The sequence below is a fragment of the Melanerpes formicivorus genome, unplaced genomic scaffold, assembly GCF_026170545.1.
Source record: "Melanerpes formicivorus ecotype bairdi unplaced genomic scaffold, bMelFor1.0.p_v2 SCAF_15, whole genome shotgun sequence".
Lineage (NCBI taxonomy): Eukaryota > Metazoa > Chordata > Aves > Piciformes > Picidae > Melanerpes > Melanerpes formicivorus.
The window spans coordinates 10,340,373-10,361,652 of NW_027142367.1; the positions used below are offsets into that span (position 1 = coordinate 10,340,373).

At 44.4% G+C, this 21,280-nt stretch overlaps 1 protein-coding gene across 8 annotated transcripts in view; it reads left to right on the forward strand.

The window, feature by feature from the left end:
• MTCL1 (microtubule crosslinking factor 1) overlaps nt 1-21,280 on the forward strand; it is a 124,526-nt gene that overhangs the window by 89,787 nt on the left and 13,459 nt on the right. For 5 of the 8 annotated variants that reach the window (XM_068147592.1, XM_068147596.1, XM_068147598.1 and 2 more), the window contains 6 exons: nt 3,003-3,095; nt 5,825-6,055; nt 7,858-8,046; nt 13,483-13,650; nt 14,238-14,492; nt 18,387-18,692. In XM_068147592.1, coding sequence (XP_068003693.1) covers nt 3,003-3,095; nt 5,825-6,055; nt 7,858-8,046; nt 13,483-13,650; nt 14,238-14,492; nt 18,387-18,692 — 1,242 coding nt within the window. The remainder of the gene's footprint in view (nt 1-3,002; nt 3,096-5,824; nt 6,056-7,857; nt 8,047-13,482; nt 13,651-14,237; nt 14,493-18,386; nt 18,693-21,280) is intronic. The other 3 variants (XM_068147599.1, XM_068147595.1, XM_068147597.1) reach the window with 1 other exon arrangement.

A 21,280-nucleotide genomic window follows, 5' to 3' on the forward strand; every position in this document is an offset into this window, starting at 1 on the left:
TCTCTAAGATCATTGAATCCAACCATTGTCCTAACAGCACCATGGTCATTAATCCCAGAGTGCCATGTCTACACATTTCTTAACACCTCTGAAGTCCAACAATATTTCTGTTTAAATATATAATCATGTGACTGTAGGGAGAGTGAAGATCAGTGATTATTGCCCATGCTGCCACGTTGTATCTGTTTTCACCAGATCTGTTTTCACCAGGCCTCGAGCACAAGCCCTACGAGGAGAGGTTGAGGGAGCTGGGATTGTTTAGCCTGGAGAAGAGGAGGCTCAGGGGAGACCTTATTGCTGTCTACAACTACCTGAAGGGTGGTTGTAGCCAGGTGGGGGTTGGTCTCTTCTCCCAGGCAACCAGCACCAGAACAAGAGGACACAGTCTCAGGCTCCACCAGGGGAAGTTTAGGCTGGAGGTGAGGAGAAAGTTCTTCACAGAGAGAGCTGTTAGCCATTGGAATGGGCTGCCCAGGGAGGTGGTGAAGTCACCATCCCTGGAGGTGTTCAAGAGGGGATTGGACGTGGCACTTGGTGCCATGGTTTAGTAGTCATGAGGTGTTGGGTGACAGGTTGGACTTGATGATCTTTGAGGTCTTTTCCAACCTTATTGATTCTATGATTCTATGAGTTTTGCATGATTTTGGCCTATTTTGAATTCATAGCAAGAAAAAAACACAAAACCCCATACACTGTTGTACAAGGTACTTTGGTTCTTATTTGCCCTGTCCCTAAAGATGCTTGATCAGAATAAAACAATGCAGAAATTTATGACAAAAGCAATTTTTCCTTCACTTACTGAGAAAATTAAAATTATCATTTACAAGTGATTGTGCAAAACTAGCAAATCCCATGGCAATCCCTTTCTAAATTTATTTATGAGCTGAATTTTGGCCTTGTGCAGTACTGAATGTTTGCAGACACATTAAAGCTTAAGATGAAATCGATAAGGCAGATAATGTTCCCGTGGTTGCTTTCTGTGTATCTCTCAAAGGGCTGGAAGTGTCTTCTCCTCAGGTACAGAACAACTGTGCACAACTCAATAAGTGAAGCAAGTGAAAAAGGAACTTTATTAAGACCTAGACAGACTGGAGAGTTGAGTGGAGAGGAACCTCATGGAGTTCGAGGGCAAGTGTAAGGTCCTGCACCTGGGAAGGAATAACCTCATGCACCAGTACAGATGAGAGGTGAGCTACCAGAAAACAGCTCTGTGGAGGAACCTGGGAGTCCTGGAAGGCAGTAAGTTCACCATGAACCCGCAATGTGCTCTTGTGGCCAAGAAGGCCAATGGTGTCCAGGAATTCATGAAGAAGAGTGGGGCCAGCAGATCAAGGGAGATTCTCCTCTCCTTCTACCCTGCCCTAGTGAGCTCACATTTGGAGTATTTGGTCCAGTTTTGGATCCCTCAGTACAGGAGAGAGAGTCCAATAGAGTCTGCAAAGATGATGAGGGGAGGACTGTAGCATCTCTCTGAGGAGGAAAGGTTGAGACCTGGGGCTGTTTAGCCTGGAGAAGAGCAGAGTGAGAGAGCATCTTCTTAAAGCTGATCAATATCTAAGGAGTAGGGGTCCATGGGGCCAGACCCTTTTCAGCAGTGCCCAGTGGCAGGACAGGGGCAATGGGCAATAAACCACAACACAGGAAACTCCATCTGAACATGAGAAGGTTTTTGGAATACTTGCATCTGCTTTATCTCCTCCTTCCCTGGAGGAAAATAAGAGAGTCTATTCCAGTGACAAATAAGTTTTGAAAAAGCAAATGTCTCCCAGGAAGGGCTGCCACAGCCTGAATAGCAGCAGCAGCTGGTCTAGCTCACAGGAAGCAGGAGGAGTGCCCAGAAAGAGGAGATGAGTGCCAGGGTTGATGTTGGAGGGGAAATAGCAACTCAGCCCCCAGGAGTGGTCCCACAGCCAGCATTGCATCATTGCAGCTGCTGAGATTGAAGTTCACTGGACTTCAGCCAGCAGAGAATTTGGGATTATACTTCAAAGCCTGAGGTGATCCCTTCTTTCAATGAGTGTTTACTCTGGGGAGTGGGAGTTTGGTGCTGTAGTGGTTTCTGTGGTCACACACATGAAGAGGACAACATCTGTCCAAGCATGACCTTTGGATAGGCAAACCAGTGAACGACACAAAACAAATGGCATGGTAACTTTTGGTCAAGAATATAAGCAGCACAAGATTAATTAGCATAGTATAAATAATGAGGTCTGACTTCTTGTGTCTGTGTTTTTGAATTAAGCAGCTTTCAGAAGGAAAGTGAATGCCAAACTTAGTAAGAACACAAAATAGAAACTATGAGAATTAAAACAGTATTGGACCTGAAAGAGGAGATACTTAAGCATCTTGGTCAGATCTCAGGTTCTCACAGCTTCTCACCATGACATTTGTGGAGTACTTTGAATAGGAATTGTAGAACAAAGTTGACTTGTGCAGAGAGCTGTCCTGTATCTGAAGAAAGAGACTCATATGCTCAGTTGGTTTAATGAATCTTACCCCATTAACTGCCTAATCAGAAATGTGGTACATGAATAAATAATTTGGTTCAATATTCATTAGATGCATCTTCTGCAGAGATGTTAAAATTTTATAGCTTTGATGGTCATAAATACTCCACCAACTATGTGCTCCTGTAAACTGGAGTGAACATCACTGACATTGTGCTGTCTCAGCTACTCAGGTGCAAACCCAGAGCAGAGGAGCCCTGAAGGGAATACCCAACATGCAACATCAGCATCCCAACATCACTTTTCAGAAACAAACAATTCCCACACACTTGGAGGCCCCATCCTTGGAGACATTCTATGGTTCAGGGTGCTAGTGTTTTGTTTGCACACTGTGCTTTGGTTCGAATTGTTCACAACCATGAGTCGTGCAGATGTCTGTCCTGAGGTCCTTGATTTTGTCCTTGGTTTTTTAATGCCACGGGGACACGTTTTCTGCTAAACCTATCCCTTTGTCCTGCTGATCAGCTCAGGGATTCCCATGTTTTACCTGTACAGAATATATCGATACAGGAGCTTCAGGCTCAGCTTGAGCAGGAGACGAGACTTCACCGAGAGGAGCAAGAAAAGTTTACAGAGAGGATCATCCAGGTAAATACGAAACCCACCTCCTGGGACAGACGTGTGACCATGATGTGTGGTGTGGACCTTGGTTCTCAGGACCATGGGCACTCATGGATGTGCTCATTTGACCTCATCTGAGAAAATGAAGAATCTGGAAGGTGGGGAAATGTAAACTCAAGCCTATTCTGTCACCTTGAATCTGGCTTCTCTGCTTGGTGGAGAATAGGTCTTGTCCTCCTCTGTGAAGGGGAAGTCAAAGTGGAGATGTGAAATACTGCATGGGGAATTGCATCAGCCCCTTCAGCTCTCAATGAGGTGGATCTCTGGGAGCACAGTTTGTCTCTGTGCCTAAATTGAGCCCCTTCTAGCCCAAAATAAATCCAATACTTCTCTGAAGTCAGATGAATTGCAACCAAGATACAAATCAGGACTATTTTGTGTCTCAATAGCACATTCTTCCAACCCTCTAATTCATAAGTGGTGAATCTTTTGAAGACTGCAGTAAATTAGTCCATCATTTTGCGATCTCTAGCTTCTAGAGTGAAAACAAAAAAATACCTGTGGTTGATTTCTGCAGGCTGTTTGCTTCTAAACTCAGGATTTCTCTTTAAATTTACTTCATTCATTATATAATGTTGCACAGTGTAAAGCATTTCCCCTTGTGCCACCTAATCTCATTGTGCCCAACTGGTATCTCCCCATTTTTTTTCACAAGTAGCTTTAATTTCCAGCTGATCTCCACAGGAGCTTTCTCATGGAGGCTTTTGCAAGCAATCACTAAATTGATTTCCTCCCTAGTCACCTAGGCCATGAAGACTTTTTGGAAGCTCTGCTTGCCTCTTAAAGTTCTTTTCCTTTGCAATAGCTCTCAATTGAAAAAACCCAACAGAATACTCTACGAAGCCACCTCCACCAGGGTCTTCTGCAAGAATCTGTGACCCTGGGGACTTATATCATAAGAGCTTGTAAAACCAACGAAACACACAGAAAAATCAAAGCTCCCTATTCCTGTTGGCAGTCAGCAGGAACAGAAGAATAAAAGCATCTTCTGGATTCTTCATTTTTTCCAGGTTATGCCCATCCTGTTGATATTGCTCCTTTTTCATCACCTTCCAGGATTTCTGGTGGAAATGACTCAGATCTTTGCTGTATTGAACCATAACTTTGGTGGCACAACTGAATCAACACAAAACTCATTTGTTTCTTCCCATTAAAATGGAATTTCAAATAAGCCCCTTTTTGTTTTTTGGTCACTATTTCATTTAGAGAGACATTTTGTGACATCAAATTGAAGTGTGCCAGCAGTGTACCATCTCCACATCTCTTCTTAGGGGTTGCATATATGAGTTTGGAGCCATGATAGCTGATTTTGGTCCAGATTACTTTGAAGCTACATTTTAAACCCAACTACTGTAAATAATTTTGATTTAATTGTGAATTTTTTTTTTTTTTTAAGGCATAGTAACATAATGCTGAAATTTTGTATTATTCCAGAGCACATCATTTAAAGAGCACGAAAGTCATTAGTAAACCATCCAGTCTGGACCAGGAGCCTGGGTCAGAAGCATCTGGATGTTGCTATGCAATTCAGGCTTTTGTTTCTTAGCAGTAGTAATTGCTAGAGGATGTCTTGAAGAATCATCTCTGAAAGTATTCTTCATTCCTTTGCGAATGTTGTTTGTTGCAGGGTACATTGGTATGGTTTAAATTGTTGTGGTCGTCAGTGTATGGTGGCCTTCATAGATTTCATTATCTATGGAGCCAGTCAGCAAAGGGCAAGGGTGGAAAATATTAGAAATACCTGCAAGCAGTGGCTGTGTACTCATTTTCCATCTGCCTTTTCTTAATCAATGTAAACCACAGCTTGCTTGAAGTGGGAAGACTATCTCATCCAATATGAGCTGTTGTACAGCTAACTTGTATAAGTGCTGCTGGTCATGCCATGGTTTGATTTGGACCTACAGAAGGAGAAGTCATATTTAAACAATAATGGTTCAAGTGGCCTTGTGTTGAAACAGATGTAATTATAGTTGTGCTCCAAGGAATGAGCTTTTCTTGGTGCTTCTAGTGCTGAATCTGAGACATGCTGAGTGTTGATTTGCAGTTCCTGTGTCTGCTCCTGATCTGGTCACATCAGAGTGAGGAATTGTTTACTCTAAGTCTTTTAGATGCCTCCAAGTGTCAAGTGTGAGAAATGAAGGTCCAGTAGTTGTATTTGAAATGCTGGATGTGGTTTGTTCAGAAGCATTGCCCTCCTAGAACCAGAGGGAGATGTAGCCACAGTGGAAAGAATGAGTCTGAGGATCATGTAAGAAGCAGGGGCAATAGGTTGACTGAAGGGCAGCTGTGGCCCCAGCTTGTAGGAATGGCTGCAAATGCCTTCAGCAGGGGTGATATGTGCAGCAGTGTAGGGTGAAGGCTGTGCTGGGAACACACTGCAGGGGTACAATCAAGAGAGGGAGGAGAATACATGTTGTATGAAACATTTAAGCAGCAGAAGAGGTCTCGTGCACTTTTAAAGCAGATGTCCAACAGGTTACTTGGATATGGTTATCTAACCAGAGCTTAATTGCTGCTGTCCTCTCCATTTCAACAGTCAAAACTGCTGAGGGACTTGCTGAGCCAAACTCACTAGCTGCTCACTACTGATAACAAATCAGAGATTTTAGTTTGTCTAACCCAACAAAGCACAAAGTCCTGGAGACACCGTCCCAGGACACCACCCTATTGACATGGTGTCTGTCATTCCATTAAAGCTGGAGGAGGAGCATTTGCAGACCCTGCGGAGGAAAGACTTGGAAGTGCAGAGTTTGACTTTGCAGAACAAACTGGAGGAAAAGACCTGGAGCCAGGAGAAAAGCCTTTTGCAGCAAGAACTCAGGCATTTCAAGCAGGACACCTTTTTCCTGTATGTCAAACTGAAGTGGCTGCTAAAACACTGGCGGCAAGGCAAGCGAATGGAGGACGAAGGGGATGGCACGCTAGAGGTAACTGTCCTGCCTTATTCACCCAATGAGACTGCCAGTGGTGGGGTGCTGGGGGGTCCCCTCTTGAAGTGTAGACTTTAAATATGATGTAGCAGCAGCAACTTGGTAATTGCACATAGATGAAAAGGAGACTCAAGTTAACTATGAAGCCTTTGTTCTTGTGCTTGTGCTAAAGAATATTTGGTGTGATATGTTATAGAGCACCCAACTTCACATCTAAACCCTTAACCTCTGCAAACATCTGGTCCTGAAAAACTCTCTTACAATAAATTAAAATGAAATGTGGCCTCAAATATATGACTCCTGAATAATTTTTGGAAAGGAAAATAAAAAACCCATTTGCAAGCTTGGCATGTTAGGGGTTGGAAGGGACCTCAGGAGATCTTTGAGCCACAGCAGGACCATAGAATCTGTCACAGGTCACACAGGAATGCATACAGATGGGTCTTGAAAGTCTCCAGAGAAGGACACTTCACAGCCTCTCTGGAGAGCCTGTTCCAGTGCTCTGTGACCCTCACAGTGAAGAAGTTCCTCCCCATGTTGTGGTGGTATCTCCTGTGCTGATGGAATCAAATCTGTTTAGATGGGTTGGGTGCTGTTGTGTTTCTCATGGTGTGTTACAGTGTGTTGCTTCAACAATACAGATGGAAGGAAGCTCTGCTTGCATGTTGACAGAATTATGCAGCTTCTTGTGGGAACTCAGAGTGAATCATTCCTTTTTTGTTCCACTTCTCCATGCACACGTCTATCACTGCTGGGAGTCATCACAGTGATTTTCCAAGTGGCAACTAAATTAAGACCAGAGATTTCAGGAGTACAGAACAACCTGGAATCCCCAAGATGACACATCTCAGCAGGGGCGTGATTGCCAGCCAACATGCATTGTAAAGAAAGGTGCCACTACATCATGTTGAGCTGCACATCCAGGATTGTCGTTTGGTGTGGAAATCTTACTTAAGTCTTTGTCCATTCTGACATTTTGTACAAAATCCTTGAGGATAAACAGATTTATTTTGCAGATCCATGTGATTCTGAAGCTATTTGATAAGGCAACTAAATATTTTTTCTCCTGATCAGTAATTTCTGATCCTTACTTGCCCAGTATTTTTTCAATGTTTACTGCATTTGACAGCACAAGTAACCTTTCAGGTCTAGCAGGAGCATGCTGTAGTTGAACACTCCAATGCTTTGTATTCTTAGATAAAGGAGGGATGAAAATCTTTGCTTTCATATGTGGTGATAATGAATACCAGAAACAAGAGATGAGTAGCTATTTAGAAATAATTATCTTCTACTTTATGTCAGCAGGACTAATTTGCCTCTATCTAAACCAGCTCATCTCCTAATAGCAAAATAGCTTTCATTTTTTTCACTGTTTTGCATTTTGTGACTGGTTGATGTAGAATCAATCCTCCTTCAGACTTTGTTGGAGTCGTGTGCTTTGCTTATGTATCAGAGGACAAAGTGATAGGTCTGGATACTTCCTGAACTCCATCTCTTCATCAGATAATACACCAGTGTCTTGTGTAGTTTTTCATCAAGGAATGATGGATTACCTCCATCATGCTACATGATGCCCATCTCCCCAGCTGCATGATCTCTCACTGTGCAGGCCTCCACAGTGTTGTGCTCACAGATGCAATGCGTCATACATCACCCAAAGATCATTTCCTGCAGCCTACAGAATAGAATTCAGTGTGTCCCACCATGGAGGTTCAGAGGAAGATAAATAGTCCTCCTTAGCCCTTCAGTACATTTCTGCCCCCTCAGAGTGTTGATGTGTCCCACCTCTTCCATTTCAGTCTGAGCACCCCGAGACCCTCTCAGACTTCGGTGTTCAGTCTGAGCAGAAGGCAGATGATGCAGAGCGAGATGAGGAGGAAGAGGATGTTGTGTTTCCACTGACAGATTTCTCCCAGCGTCCCACCACAGAAAGCACTGATCATGGACCACCACTACAGACTGCAGAGCTACTGCAGCAGCAGAAGCAGGTACTACACCTGTTGTACATCAGGGAATGGAAAGCAGGGCAGGGGGTTTCCAAGGGAGTTCATTTTCTTCTACTGCTGTGGTAAATCACCTAGAATCATACTTGCAAAAGTACTTCTGGCCACACAGCAATTACAGTGGGCTTCATCCATTAGATTTATATTTAATCAGGAGCCACGTGATTGCTGTTCTCCTGCTGGCAGATGCTATCAGTGAAAAATCCCATTTCCTCCTGTGGCTGTTTGCCCAGAAACATCTATCAGTATGTGACGGTTTGCAGAATTAACATGCTCCTCTTGCCTGAGCACATCTATTGTCTTGTACTGTCAAGCTTTTAGCAAGAAGAGGTGGGTTTATTTCCTTTCAATAATTTAAGAAACTAGCACATGTGTTTACTCTTTCCTTGGAGATGGTGGGAAAACAATGAGAAAGTTCCTTCCTGTCACTGGGCTTGTTTTCTAATGTCTAAAAGCAAATCACACTGACTTTTCCTTATGACACCTCCTGTGTGCTGTCTGTGTGTCTCAGAGCATTGCCACATATGCCAGGTTTTTCCTTTCTGTAGTTAAATGCCAGCAATCCTAATGATAATAAACACAAACATTCCAAGTGGACAGACTTCAGGTTTCTGACAGGATGAGTGCACTCAGAGTTGCAGTCAACAGCTCAATGTCAATATGGGGACCAGTGACAAGTGGGGTAAACCATTGCTGGTTTACATCTTTGTCAGTCATATGGACAATGGGATTGAGGCACCCTCAGCAATTTGCAGGAGACACCAAGCTGTGTGGTGCAGTTGACATGCTGGAGGGAATGGATCCATCCAGAAGGACTTGGATGGGACTGAGAGGTGAGCCTGTGACAATTTCATGAAGTTCAGTAAGGTCAAGTGCAAGATCAATCCTAAGCACAAGTACAGGCTGGGAAAGGAGCAGCTGGAAAGCAGTCTTGAGGAGAATGACTCGGGGGTGTCAGCTGACAAAATACTCAAACATGAGCTGGCAATGTGCTTTTTGCAGCCCAGAAGGCAAATCATGTCCTGGAATGCATCAAAAGAAGTGTGACCAGCAGGACGAGGGAGGTGATTCTCCCCCTCTACTCTGCTCTTGTGAGACCTCACCTGGAGTACTGTGTCCAGTTCTGGTACCCCCATCACAAGAAGCACTTCAGACTGTTGGAGTGGTAGAGGTGGGCCACAAAGATGATCAGAGGGCTGGAGCACCTCCCCTATGGGGACTGGCTGCAAGAGTTGGGGTTGTTCAAACTGAACAAGAGAAGGCTCCAGGAAGACCTTATGGTGGCCTTCCAGTACCAGAAGAGGGCCTACAAGAATGATAGGGAGGAGCTTCTTACAAGAGCTTGTAGTGATAGGACAAGAGGGAATGGATTGAAGTTTCAGGAGAGCAGGTTTAGACTGGATACTAGGAAGAAGTTGTTTACAGTGAGGGTGATAAGACACAGGAACAGGTTGCCCAGGCAAGTCATGGATGCTGCCTCGCTGGAGGTGTTCAAGGCCAGGCTGGATGAGGCTTTGAGCAACCTGGTCTAGTGGAAGGTGTCCCTGCCCATGGCAGGGTGGTTGGACCTAGATGATCTCTAAGGTACCTGCCAACCCAAATCATTGCATGAATCTATGATTCTGCAGCTTCCCTAAGCCCACAGATGGGGGAGGGTAAAATAAAAAATGCTGGGTTTATGGAGTGTTTGGGATGAGTGTTGAATCTGGAAGTCTCCAAGGTTTACACCTGCCCAAGAGAGCCCTGAGTTGCTGGGTTTGCCTGGCAAGGTCCAAGATGAAATGCATTAGCACTTGTTTCACATTAGGAAGGAAGGTTTAGTGGACGCAGTGGTGTTGGGTTGATGGTTGGACTTGATGATCAGAGGGCTGAAGAACCTGCCCCATGGGGACAGGCTGAGAGAGTTGGGATTGTGCAGCCTGGAGAAGAGAAGGCTCCAGGGAGACCTTCTTGTGGCCTTGCAGTACCTAAAGGAGGCCTGCAAGTAAGTTGGAGAGGGATTTTTAACAAGAGATTGTAGTGACAGGATGAGGGAGAATAGCCTTAAGCTGGAAGAAGGGAAATTTAAACTGGATATTAGGGAGAAACCATTTGCAGAGAGGGTGGTGAGACACAGGAATAGATTGTCCATGTTGTGGATGCCCCCACCCTGCAAGTGTTCAAAGACAGGTTGGATGGTGCTTTGAGCAACCTGGTCTAGTGGAAAGTGTCCCTGCTCATGGCAGGGCAGTTGGATCTAGATGATCCTCAAGGTCTCTTCCAACCCAAACCATTCTATGATTCATTCCATGATCTCAGAGGTCTTTTCCAATCTTAATGATTCTATGACCCCTTCCAGAGTCTCCATCTCCTCTGCCTCTCATCAATTAGCCTTCTTTCACCCCTTTCCCCTCTGCTGTGTCTCCATTTCCTCCACACACTGGACACACAAAATTCCCAGACAAGTGAGATGTGTACTTTGCACCCAGCCAAGTGCCTCCAATCACAACAACACAAAATTAAATGCAGCTTGTTGAAATGAAGGCCTCAGGGTTTATCTTTCTTTTTTTCTCAAAACAATTTCACTTTCCAGGCAGGGTGAGGAAGTCATCAGCAGGCTGAAAATACGAGCCATTAAATATTAACATGAAACGTTAAAAATAAATGTGGGTTACTTCAAGTTACCGTAAGCCCTTTCTTTTTTTCTGACCTACTTATCTCAGCCACTCTTAGACTACCACAATGCTTCCTTCCTAATGTGAAACAAGTGCTAATGCATTTCGTCTTGGACCTTGCCAGGCAAACCCAGCAACTCAGGGCTCTCTTGGGCAGGTGTAAACCTTGGAGACTTCCAGATTCAACACTCATCCCAAACACCCCATAAAAACAGCATTTTTTATTTCCACCCCCCTATCTGTGGGCTTAGGGAAGCTGCAGAATCATAGACTCTTGTAATGATTTGGGTTGGAAGGCACATTCATCTAGGTCCAACCACCCTGCCATGGGCAGGGACACCTTCCACTAGTCCAGGTTGCTTAAAGCACCAGTCAACCTGTCTTTGAACACTTACAGGGTGGGGGCATCCACAACATGTCTGGGCAATCTACTCCTGTGTCTCACCACCCTCACTGCAAAAAGTTTCTTTCTAATATCCAGTTTAAATTTCCCTTCTTCCAGCTTAAGGCTATTCTCCCTCATCCTATCACTACAATCTCTTGTTAAAAATCCCTCTCCAACTTTCTTGCAGGCCCCCTTCATCTCTCTGTGGAGAGATTCCAGCCCTTTGATACTTTCTGTAACTTCCTTCTGATCCAGTTCAAGAGTCCCATGTCTCTCCTGTCTGAGGGTTGACTCAGCTTAGCAAAGACTCCTAAGTTCTGGACTTTATCTGAGGTTTACTACCCTATGTTTTCACTTATTGTCAGCTGTTGTTTCCTACACCTATAAATCCTGAGCTGTGGATACAAGTAGACTTTGTGAGTCAGTCTGTTTCCTCCATGCTCTAAATTTCATAGCTGGTAAGGTACTAAAGAGCCAGCTCCTTGCATGGAAGACCAACCAGTGTATCACAGCCATGCCCTGTTTCTTCTGCCTGAACAATATCCCTGGGAGAAAAGGGAAAGGGAAGGCCATAGGATTCCTGTAGGTATCTATGGGACTTATGCAGAAGCTGTTTGGTTGGGAGAAAAGGGAAGGCCATAGGAATCCTGTAGGTATCTATGGGACTTATGCAGAAGCTCTTTGGTGGTTTTACCAACAGAAATCTGAAGCATGATTAGATATAAATATTGTATCTCAGAACATATTGTCTCAAATGGACTTTGTTCCCCAAAGACAATTCAGTTTGGCAAGAATAACTAAATAATCTCACAGACCTACCCAGCTTCAGCCTGTTAATACAAAGTCATGCAAAAGAGATTTCAGGAATTAAAAGTGTGTAACCAAAATTGCATTTATATTGGCAAGATAATTATAATCCCACCAAGCCCAAGGGACACCTGGGGTACTTGCCTCATAACAGTGACATTGATGCAAGGCATCTAGAAATCTGATGTGCCCTCATCCCAGTAGGCTACAGACCTTTGGTAAGGCTCTTTTGGCTCTTCTCTGTACTAGTCCATCACTCTGCAGGACTACAAAGCTATCAAATGTATGCACAGGACAACTCTTGGGTCTTACATCTGGGTAGGAATAACCCTCTGCATCAGTGCGTATGTTGTGTTTACCTGCTGGAAAGCAGCTCTGCAGAGAAGGATCTGGGAGTGCTGGTGGGCAACAAGTTTACCATGACCCAGCACTGTTCCCTCACAGCCAGGAAGGCCAATGGTGGTTTGCAGTGCATTAAATGGAGTGTGGCCAGCAAGTTGAGAGAGGTTCTCCTCCCCCTCTACTCTACTCTAGTGAAGCCACATTTGGAGTACTATGTCCAGTTCTGGGTTCCCCAGTTCAAGAAAGAAGGACCTATTGGAGAGAGTGCGGTGGAGGCTACAAAGATGATGATGGGACTGGAGCATTTTTCTGATGAGGAAAGGCTGAGATGCATGGAGGTGTTTAAGTAGAAGACTGAGAGGGGATCTTCTCAGTGCTGATCAGTACCTAAAGGCCAGGGATCAAGAGCATGAGACCAGACCCTTTTCAACAGTGCCAAGTGGCAGGATGAGGCCAATGAGCACAAACTAGAACACATGGAGCTCCATCTGAAAATGAGAGAAAACTTCTCTCCTGTGAGGATGCTGTAGCCCTGGAGGAGGCAGCCCAGAGAGGTTGTGGAGTCTCTTCTGAAGAGATTGCTAACCCACGTGGACAGTGTGATCCTGGGCAACCTGCTGTGGGTGACCCTGATTTAGAAGAGGGGTTGGCCTGGGTGATCTCCAGAGCTCCCTTCCAACCCTCACCATGCTGGGATTCTGTGAAAATTATTTAAATTGTTGTGTACAGCTTCTTCTAGGACTTCACAACCCTTGCAGTGAAGAAAATGTTCCTAATGTCCAACTTAAACCTCCCCTTGTGTAATTTGAGGCCATTTCCTCTCATCCTGTTGCTTGTTACCTGGGAGAAGAGACTGACCCCCACCTTGCTACAACCTCCATTCAGGGAGTTGTAGACAGTGAGAAGGTCTCCCCTCAACCTTCTTTTACTCCAAACTAAACAACCCTTGTTCTCTCAGCCACTCCTTATAGGACTTGTGTTCTAGACCCTTCACTAGCTTCATTCCCTTTCTTTGGACTCTTCTCTGAATACCTGCAGGGATGGTGCCTCTACCACTTCCTTGGGCAGAAGTAGACAGAGAAGACATCGCTGTTCTTAGCATTCTCATGCAAAAGTTTGGCCAGACTGTTTATGTTCCATGCAGCAGGCTTGGAGGCACATTTTTCCTCCTAAAAAATGAAAGTGGAGGCCGAAGCCTTCCAATGCTAACATTCTTTTGCCTTATTGTGACAGGCGAGTGAGAATCGGAAGCTGCTGAATGCTCTGAAGGCTCTGCTGGATGAGTTCCGCTCGGAGCTGCGGGATGAGGAGCGCGAGCGCCAGGGCCGCCAGCAGCAGTATGCCTTGCACAAGGCAGCCTGGGAGGTGGAAATGACTGAGCTGAAGTGTCACCTCCAACAGGTAATGTCCTCCACAAGCAACACCAGTAAAGAATGGCTGAGGTGCTCTGTGAAACAGGAAACCTAAGGCAGCCTAACGCTTGTAAGGTAGTAGAAACCCCATCCCTGGAGGTTTTTAAGGCCAGGCTGCATGTAGCTCTGAGCAACCTGATCTAGTGTGAGGTGTCCCTGCCCATGGCAGGGGGGATTGTAACTAGATGATCCTTGAGGTCCCTTCCAACCCTGATAATTCTATGATTCTATGATTTTACCCTGATGACTGAAAGCTGCCCGTGAAGTTTGACTGAAGCTTTGCCCCTTGAGTTTCCTCTCGGATTCCAGTATGAGTGCTCATGGAACATAGATGAGGACAAAGGAACTGAACCTCTTTTTGCTGTATTTTCTCGGAGGGGTTGGCTTGGTATCAGCTGCAGTAATGGGATAACATTTTGAGCAACCTGGTCCTAGCAGAAGCTGTCCCTGCCCAAGGCAGGCGGATTGAAACTAGATGATCTTTAAGGTCCCTTCCAACTCAAGCCATTCAATGACATCTTGATCATAGAATCATAGAATGTTTAATGTCCTTCTAATATTTTGTTTCAATTCCAGCTGGAAGGAAAGAGTGAGAACACTTTGGGAGAAACAGGCCTCACTTCCGACGCAAAGGGAGCCTTTAAAAGGGAGAGAGAGGAGCACAAGAAACTTCTGGCTGAGAGTCATGGTGTAGTGATGGACCTTCGCTGGCAAATCCAGCACAATGAGAAGAACTGGAACCGGGAAAAGGTGGAGCTCCTGGACAGGCTTGACAGAGACCGGCAAGAATGGGAGCGTCAGAAGAAGGAGCTGCTCAGGCGGATAGAGCAGGTAAGGAGATGCTTTGGGAGAGAGAGTCACCTTGGGATATGGAGTGTCTGTCTGCACATATGAGGCATCACACCATTAGTACACTCAGACCAAAGTCAAGAAGCTGTACTATGAAACGGCACAGGAACAGTTTTGCTTCTTTGGCTACATCAGTGTTTCTCATGCTCCAAAACAATTTGCATGCACAAGGGAGTACAAGAAAAATGCTCATAAGCCCTGTAAAAGACCACTTATGAGAAATCTGATGCAGGTTAAAGGCCATTTCCTGCCTCGATTCAATTACCCTGGGCAGACAGAGTCATATCGATTCCTTCTGTTTGAAAGCTTTTGTGCACCTCTTTGTGCTGAAGCACTCAATCCCACACGCAGGGTTATTCAAGGTTTGACATCCAGCTTCCTGGCAAAAAAAAGTCTCTTCATCTGTGAATCAGCCACTAAAGATGCAGCTGCTCCGACTGCTCAGTCTCAACTGGATTCTTTTTCTCTAGCAAAGGAACCTGGGGTTTGACAGAGAATCAAACCCTTTGGTTGGGAAAGATCTCTAAGATCGTGGAGTCCAACCGTTGACCCAACACCACCATGGCCATTAAGCCATGTCCCAAAGTGCCACGTCTACACATTTTTTGAACACGACCAGGGATGGTGACCCCACCATTTCCTGGACAGCCTGCTCCAATGCTTGACCATGCAGAGCTCTGACTGTAAGCAAATAAGCAGCTATCAATAATAAACAGTCAGAAGACACTTCTGACCATTGTCACTTGAATTTTGTCCACATCTCTGCTATCGTTTGCAAATCTGATAACTGAATGCCTTGTTTTTCATGGCTATCCATACTTTCATCTGCTTAGTCTTAGAGGCAAATTATGTCTAATGAATTTATTATCCAGCTGGAAGCCATAGAGAAAATAAAAAGTTTAATGAGGGAGAGTTGATATTCCATTTTTGATGGACCATTGTTCAGCTCTGAGTCATGCATTCCAGGAAAAGTGAGAATAACCAATTGTGGCTCTTCAGTTAACTGAACACATTCTGTCCTTAGAACACCAGAGATGAAAGGGAACCAAATTTCTGTGTGCTCTTCTAGGGCGCACTGCACTTGAATGAAGTACAAGGGGCTTCACAAGTTGATGACAGCCTGGTGAAACTTAGAATCATGGCATGGCTGAGTTGAAAAGGACTGTTAAAAGTCATCTAGTCTAACACCTTCTTCAGTAAGCAGGGACAGCTTCAACTACATCAGGTTGCTTACAGCCCAACCTGGTTTGGAACGTTTCCAGCATTGCAGTTCTCTGGGCAACCTGGGCCAGTGTCTCACCACCCTAAGTGTAAAAAAAATTTCTTCCTTCTCTCTAGTCTAAATCTTTCAGTTTAAAACCATCACCCCTTCTTCTGTCACAACAGGCCATGCTAAAAAGATTGTCCCCATCTTTAGGCCCCCTCAAAGTATTGAAAGGCCATAATAAGGTCTCCCAGCTTCATGACCAGTTTCTGGAAAGGGTTCTTTATTTGTGTCTCATGTGCAACAACAAGCTCAAGGAAAGACACCAGGCTATAAATATGGTGAGTGCAAGACTAAACTTCAGTTTGAGCCATGGCTGTTAAACACACAGAGAAGCACTTGGGAAAATCTTGTACCCTACAGATAGGTCTAAAATCCCTGGTAATAGTGGAGCTCTGAGTGGACAGTGACCAATATGAAAGTTTTCCAGACCACAAGAGGTTATTTTTGAGCTTCTCAATTTAAAAACATCCCAAAATGTTAGTCTGGACTTTTTTTAATTTCCCATTTATCTGAGGAGGTTTTTGTTTGCTTCATGTAGCTTGTGAGCTGCCCTTGTAATGCAGTCCAATAGCTCGTCTACTAAGGGAAAGCAGCAATGCCTGTGAGCTTGTACTTCCTCATCCACATGAGCTGGTGTCCAGAGTTCAGTAGGACAAGATGCTGAGTTCTCTATGGCTTGCCTGAGCTGGTTTCTACCTGTTGAGTTTCAGTGGCCAAATTGCATGCTGTGGATTCCTGATGCGTGATGGGCATTCAATAAGCTTCAGGACGTGTCCTGGTATACAAAGGATGTGGACACACGGAGTCATTGGTACCTCTTTGGATGTTTATGCTGCTGGCCCTGGGAACTGTATTTTTTAAATATTAATCTCTTCAGTATATCCTGAATAACTTGAGGGACTTAACCTGGTTCAAACCTGCATTTTCTATTCCCTGGGAATGGGGCACATTGAAGGAAGGAACAGAGAAATTCCTGTTAATGTCACTTAGCCTTCAATTCTCATTAAACATCACATAACCTCTTCGTGTCATATTAGGAGAGCCAACAAAATAGCCTAGTCCTCGAGCTGATTTCTTCTGCTACTATCCCAAGAACTATATGCTTCAACTACACATTTGCTGTACAACAGAGTTGTACTCAGAATTAATAAGAGATGGAGGAAATAAAAATTATGATATCAAGCTCATTTCAGAGGACTAGATCATAGAGTCATAGATTCATTTTTGTTGTAAAAGACCTTTCAGATCACTAAGTCCAATAACTAATTGACTCTGCCAAGGCTGATGCTAAGCCATGTCCCTCAGCACCACGTCTCTGCCTCTTTTAAATACCTCCTGGGACTGCGATTCAATCAGTCCCCTGGGGAGCCTGTTCCAGTGTTTGAGAACCTTTTCAGTGAAGTAATTTCTCCCTAATATCCAACCTAAACCTCCCCTGGTGCAACTTTAGGCCATTTCCTCTTGTCCTATCACTTGTTCCATGGGAGAAGAGATCAACTCTCACCTATCTCCAACGTCCTTTCAAGGATTTGTAGAGAGCAAGAAGGTCTCCCCCTCAGCCTCCTTTTCAAGGATGATCAGAAGTAGCATTTGAAATCTTGGCTACTTGCCTACAAAGCTTCATAACTGCATCTTTGCTTACAATCAAACATTTCCCTGTGTGATGGGAAGCTTCCAAATATTTGCAGGCTTTTAGCTGAATATCCTCTTGGGCTGCAGTCGTGCCCTCCTTTATATGGAAGCAATTAGTTTATCTCCAAAGTCCTTCTCCCCAGGGTTTTTCTGTGTGCATTCCATGTATGGCAATATGTAGAGGATGAGAGGACTACACCAGTGTGTATGTTTGAAACACAGAGTCTAAGAGATAGCAGGAGCACGTGTGCCAAATTTCACGCTCATGTTTTTCGCCTGTCTGCTTTCACACAGCTCCTGAATAAAGAACGTATGGGAAGAGGGAAGCTCCCACCACTGTATAAAATATATAATACACTTTTACTCTGGGTATGGGAATACTGCTCTCATATGAATAAAAGAAAATAAAATGTTGACCTACTTTTCTCAGAGCTCAAAGTTGCTTTTTTACTTTGTCCTCTTTAAGTACACTGTCACTTTGTTTTCCCTTAGAGAATTTCCCTCTGCCCTGCTCCTACAGCTAATTGTGCATGCAGAGTGCTGGCAAATACTTAAAACAAATAATTAAAGCCACCAAATAAATAAATAAACAAACAACAAATATTTATAGATATAGATATTTATAGATTCATTGAATGACTTAGGTTGAAAGGGCCCTTAGAGATCATCTAGTTGAAACACCCTTGCTATGGGCAAGGATTCAGCTGCTCAAAGCCTCATCCAACCCAGCCTTGAAAACTTCCAGGGAGGACGCATCCACAGCCTCCCTGGGCAGCCTATTCCAGAGTCCCTCCACTTTGAAACTCAAAACCCCATCAAAGTCATCCCCCTTTTGCAGAATGACCAGTAGAGCAAAGTGACGTCCCTGGAGCCAGGTGGTGATCTCATGGTGCCTGGCTCCTGGGGAAGGATGAGTTTTGCAGAATGCTATACACTACACCTGTAACTCCTGTTCCTTTTAATGTGCTTGTCTCCAGCTTCAGAAAGAAGTGAGCCCACGAAGAGGAGGTGGTTTTCTGTGTGACCAGAAGGAAAATAACCATCGTCCATTCACAACCCAGGGGAACCTCCACATGCCTCGTCTGATGAGCTCAAGATCCTACTCTGATTCAGACACCATTCAGTTTGATGACAGGTCACTGTCCAAGCTAAAGGAGAGTGACAGGTGCAGTGCCACAGAGAACCTCTTTCTGGAGTCACTGTCTCTCAATTCCCCTGATGAGTCTGACGAGCACCGGTCCCGGCAGCCAGAGAGGGAGAAATTCCTGACCGGATTAATGGAAGTATGAGCTCTTCTGTCTTTTATCAAGCCATTGTGTTGTCTCCTGTGTCAGATCTGGTGCAACATCCCTGCTAAAGGAAGTGAGATTTTGGGTCATAAGCACTGTTTTGAGTGAATTTGGTGTGGAACAGATTTCTTTCCTTGTTATGAACTGCTTAGACCAGTGTCAATCACCCAAGAAACTGGGAGCCTGCCTAAAGGTCTCAAAGATTACCTCAACTTGTGGTCATTCTTCTTGTGGATGATAGCTATATTTGGCACAATATATTGGTTTAGAAGGTCTTCAATCTCTTCCAGATGTGTATGTGAGGAAAGATGGGCTGTATTTTGTTAATAAAGCAGCAAGTGTTGTAGAGAGATGCTTCAAAGAATCATGGAATGGTGTGGGTTGGAAGGGACCTTTCAAGGTTACCTAGTCCAATGCTCCTGCTGTGAGCAGGAACTTATGGTTGTTTCATTCTTGTTGCCTTCTAAGTAGATTAGCATGAGTAAGTGAGATGAGTTGTTAAAACCCCAAAGTTACTCTTCATCAGCAAAGTACCTAGCCTAAGATCACAACCTGAAGATGTAAAACACAGTGCTGAGAGATGCTGTTGGGCCACAGCAAATGTAGGATGTGTCCTGATAAAATCTACACCACTGAAGGCTTCTGCATATGGGTTAGGCATCCAGCTTGTGCTCTGGGCAGGTAGATACTGCCTGAGTATACACATAATAACAAATAGGGAAGCAGGAACTTCCCTGTAAAAGATCAGAGAATCATGGAATCGTTTCAGTTGGAAAAAACTTTTAAGATCATCAAGTCCAACCATTATCGACCGCTACCAAGTCTGGTGCTAAACCATGTCCTTCAGCACTACATCTCTGTGTCTTTTGAACACCTCCAGGGATGGTGATTCAACAACCTCCCTGAAGAGTCAGTTCCAGGGCTTAAGAACCCTTTCAGTGAAAAAGCTCCGTTTAATATCCAAATCTAATATCCAATATGTGCAACTTGATGCCATTTCCTCTCGTCCTATCATTTGTTACTATGGAGAAGAGATGGTCTCCTGTGATAGGACAAGGGGCAGTGGACACAAACTGGAACACAGGAAGTCCCACCTCAACATGAGAAGAAACTTCTTTACTGTAAGGGTGATGGAGCACTGGAATAGGCTGCCCAGAGAGGTTGTGGAGTCTGTTTTTCTAGAGACTTTTGAGACCTGTCCGGATGCATTCCTTTGTGACCTGCTCTAGGTGATCCTGCTCTGGTGTGGGAGGATTTGACTCAGTGATATTCAGAGGTCCCACCCCCTACCATACTATGATTCTGATTCCATGACCCCCACCTCACTCCAGCCTCCTTTCAGGTAGTTGTAGAGTCAGAAGTTCTCCCCTCATCCTTCTTTTCTCCATAAAATGTATGTATGTACTCAGGCTTGAGAGTCTGACCACTAAGGAAAAAAGTTTGTCAACATGTTGGACCTCAAGCTCCTTACAGGACCAGGTTCAGGTTTGACTGGAACATGAGTGCTTGTGGAATTTTGACCCATACATCTGAGATTGTATAATATTGTTATTCACCTAAAGGATTGGAAAATCAAGTTCCAAGAAGAAGAAGAGAAAGAAAGATTAAGAGGGGGAAGAAATGTGAGCATCCCTACATTTTAAGACACCTGTGTTCCAGTTTTCCTCTCACAACTGTATGGCTCTCACTGAGGATCTCATCTTTATTATTTCTTAATTTTTATTCTACACAGGTCCAAGTGCTTAGTGAGAAACGTTAGTACCAGTGTCAGGTTATGTGTTTTGTGTTTAATTTCGATTGCTGTTGTTTTCCCTTCAAGCTCAGCCTGATGTTTCAGAAGGGAAATATTTATTCCCTTTCATGGTTTTCAGATATTGCCTCCATCAACAAGTGTGTTGGCAGCAAAATTTGGTCTTTGGTGGTATTTGTTAGCTTCTTTTCTTCAAAGCATCATTTAGTGAATCCTGGGCAGAGCCATTTCCCCACAGAAGGTTTGCTGAAGCAGAACTGATTGGAGTTTAATGAATAGCTGATCTGAGGGTGCACAGAGACAGCTGCAGCCTGCTGACAGTTCCTCTCCACCGCATTTTCTTTGTGGCACTAACAGTAGTAGAAGTTAATCATGGAATCATACAATTATGGAATTGTTTTTGTTGGAGAAGACCTCTGAGATCATCAAGTCCAACCATTAATCCAGCACTACCAAGTCCACTGCTAAACTGTGTCCCTCAGCATCACATCTACACAGCTTTTAAATCCTTCCAGGGATGGGGAATCCACCACTGCCCTGAGAAGCCTCTTCCAGGGCTTCACAAACCTTTTGGGGAAGAATTTTTTCCTAATGTCCAAACTAAACCTCTCCTGGTGCTATCTGAGGCTGTTTCTTCTTGTCCTGTTGCTTGTTACTAGGGAGAAGAGACTGCCTCCCATCTGACTCCAACATCTTTTCAGGTAGTTGGAGAGAGAGAGAGATGCTCTCCTCCCCTCAGTCTCCTATTCTCCATACTAAGCAGCCCCAGTTCCCTCAGTGGCTCCTCAGAAGATGCTTCGCCATCTTCATTGTAATTCTTTGGACACTCCAA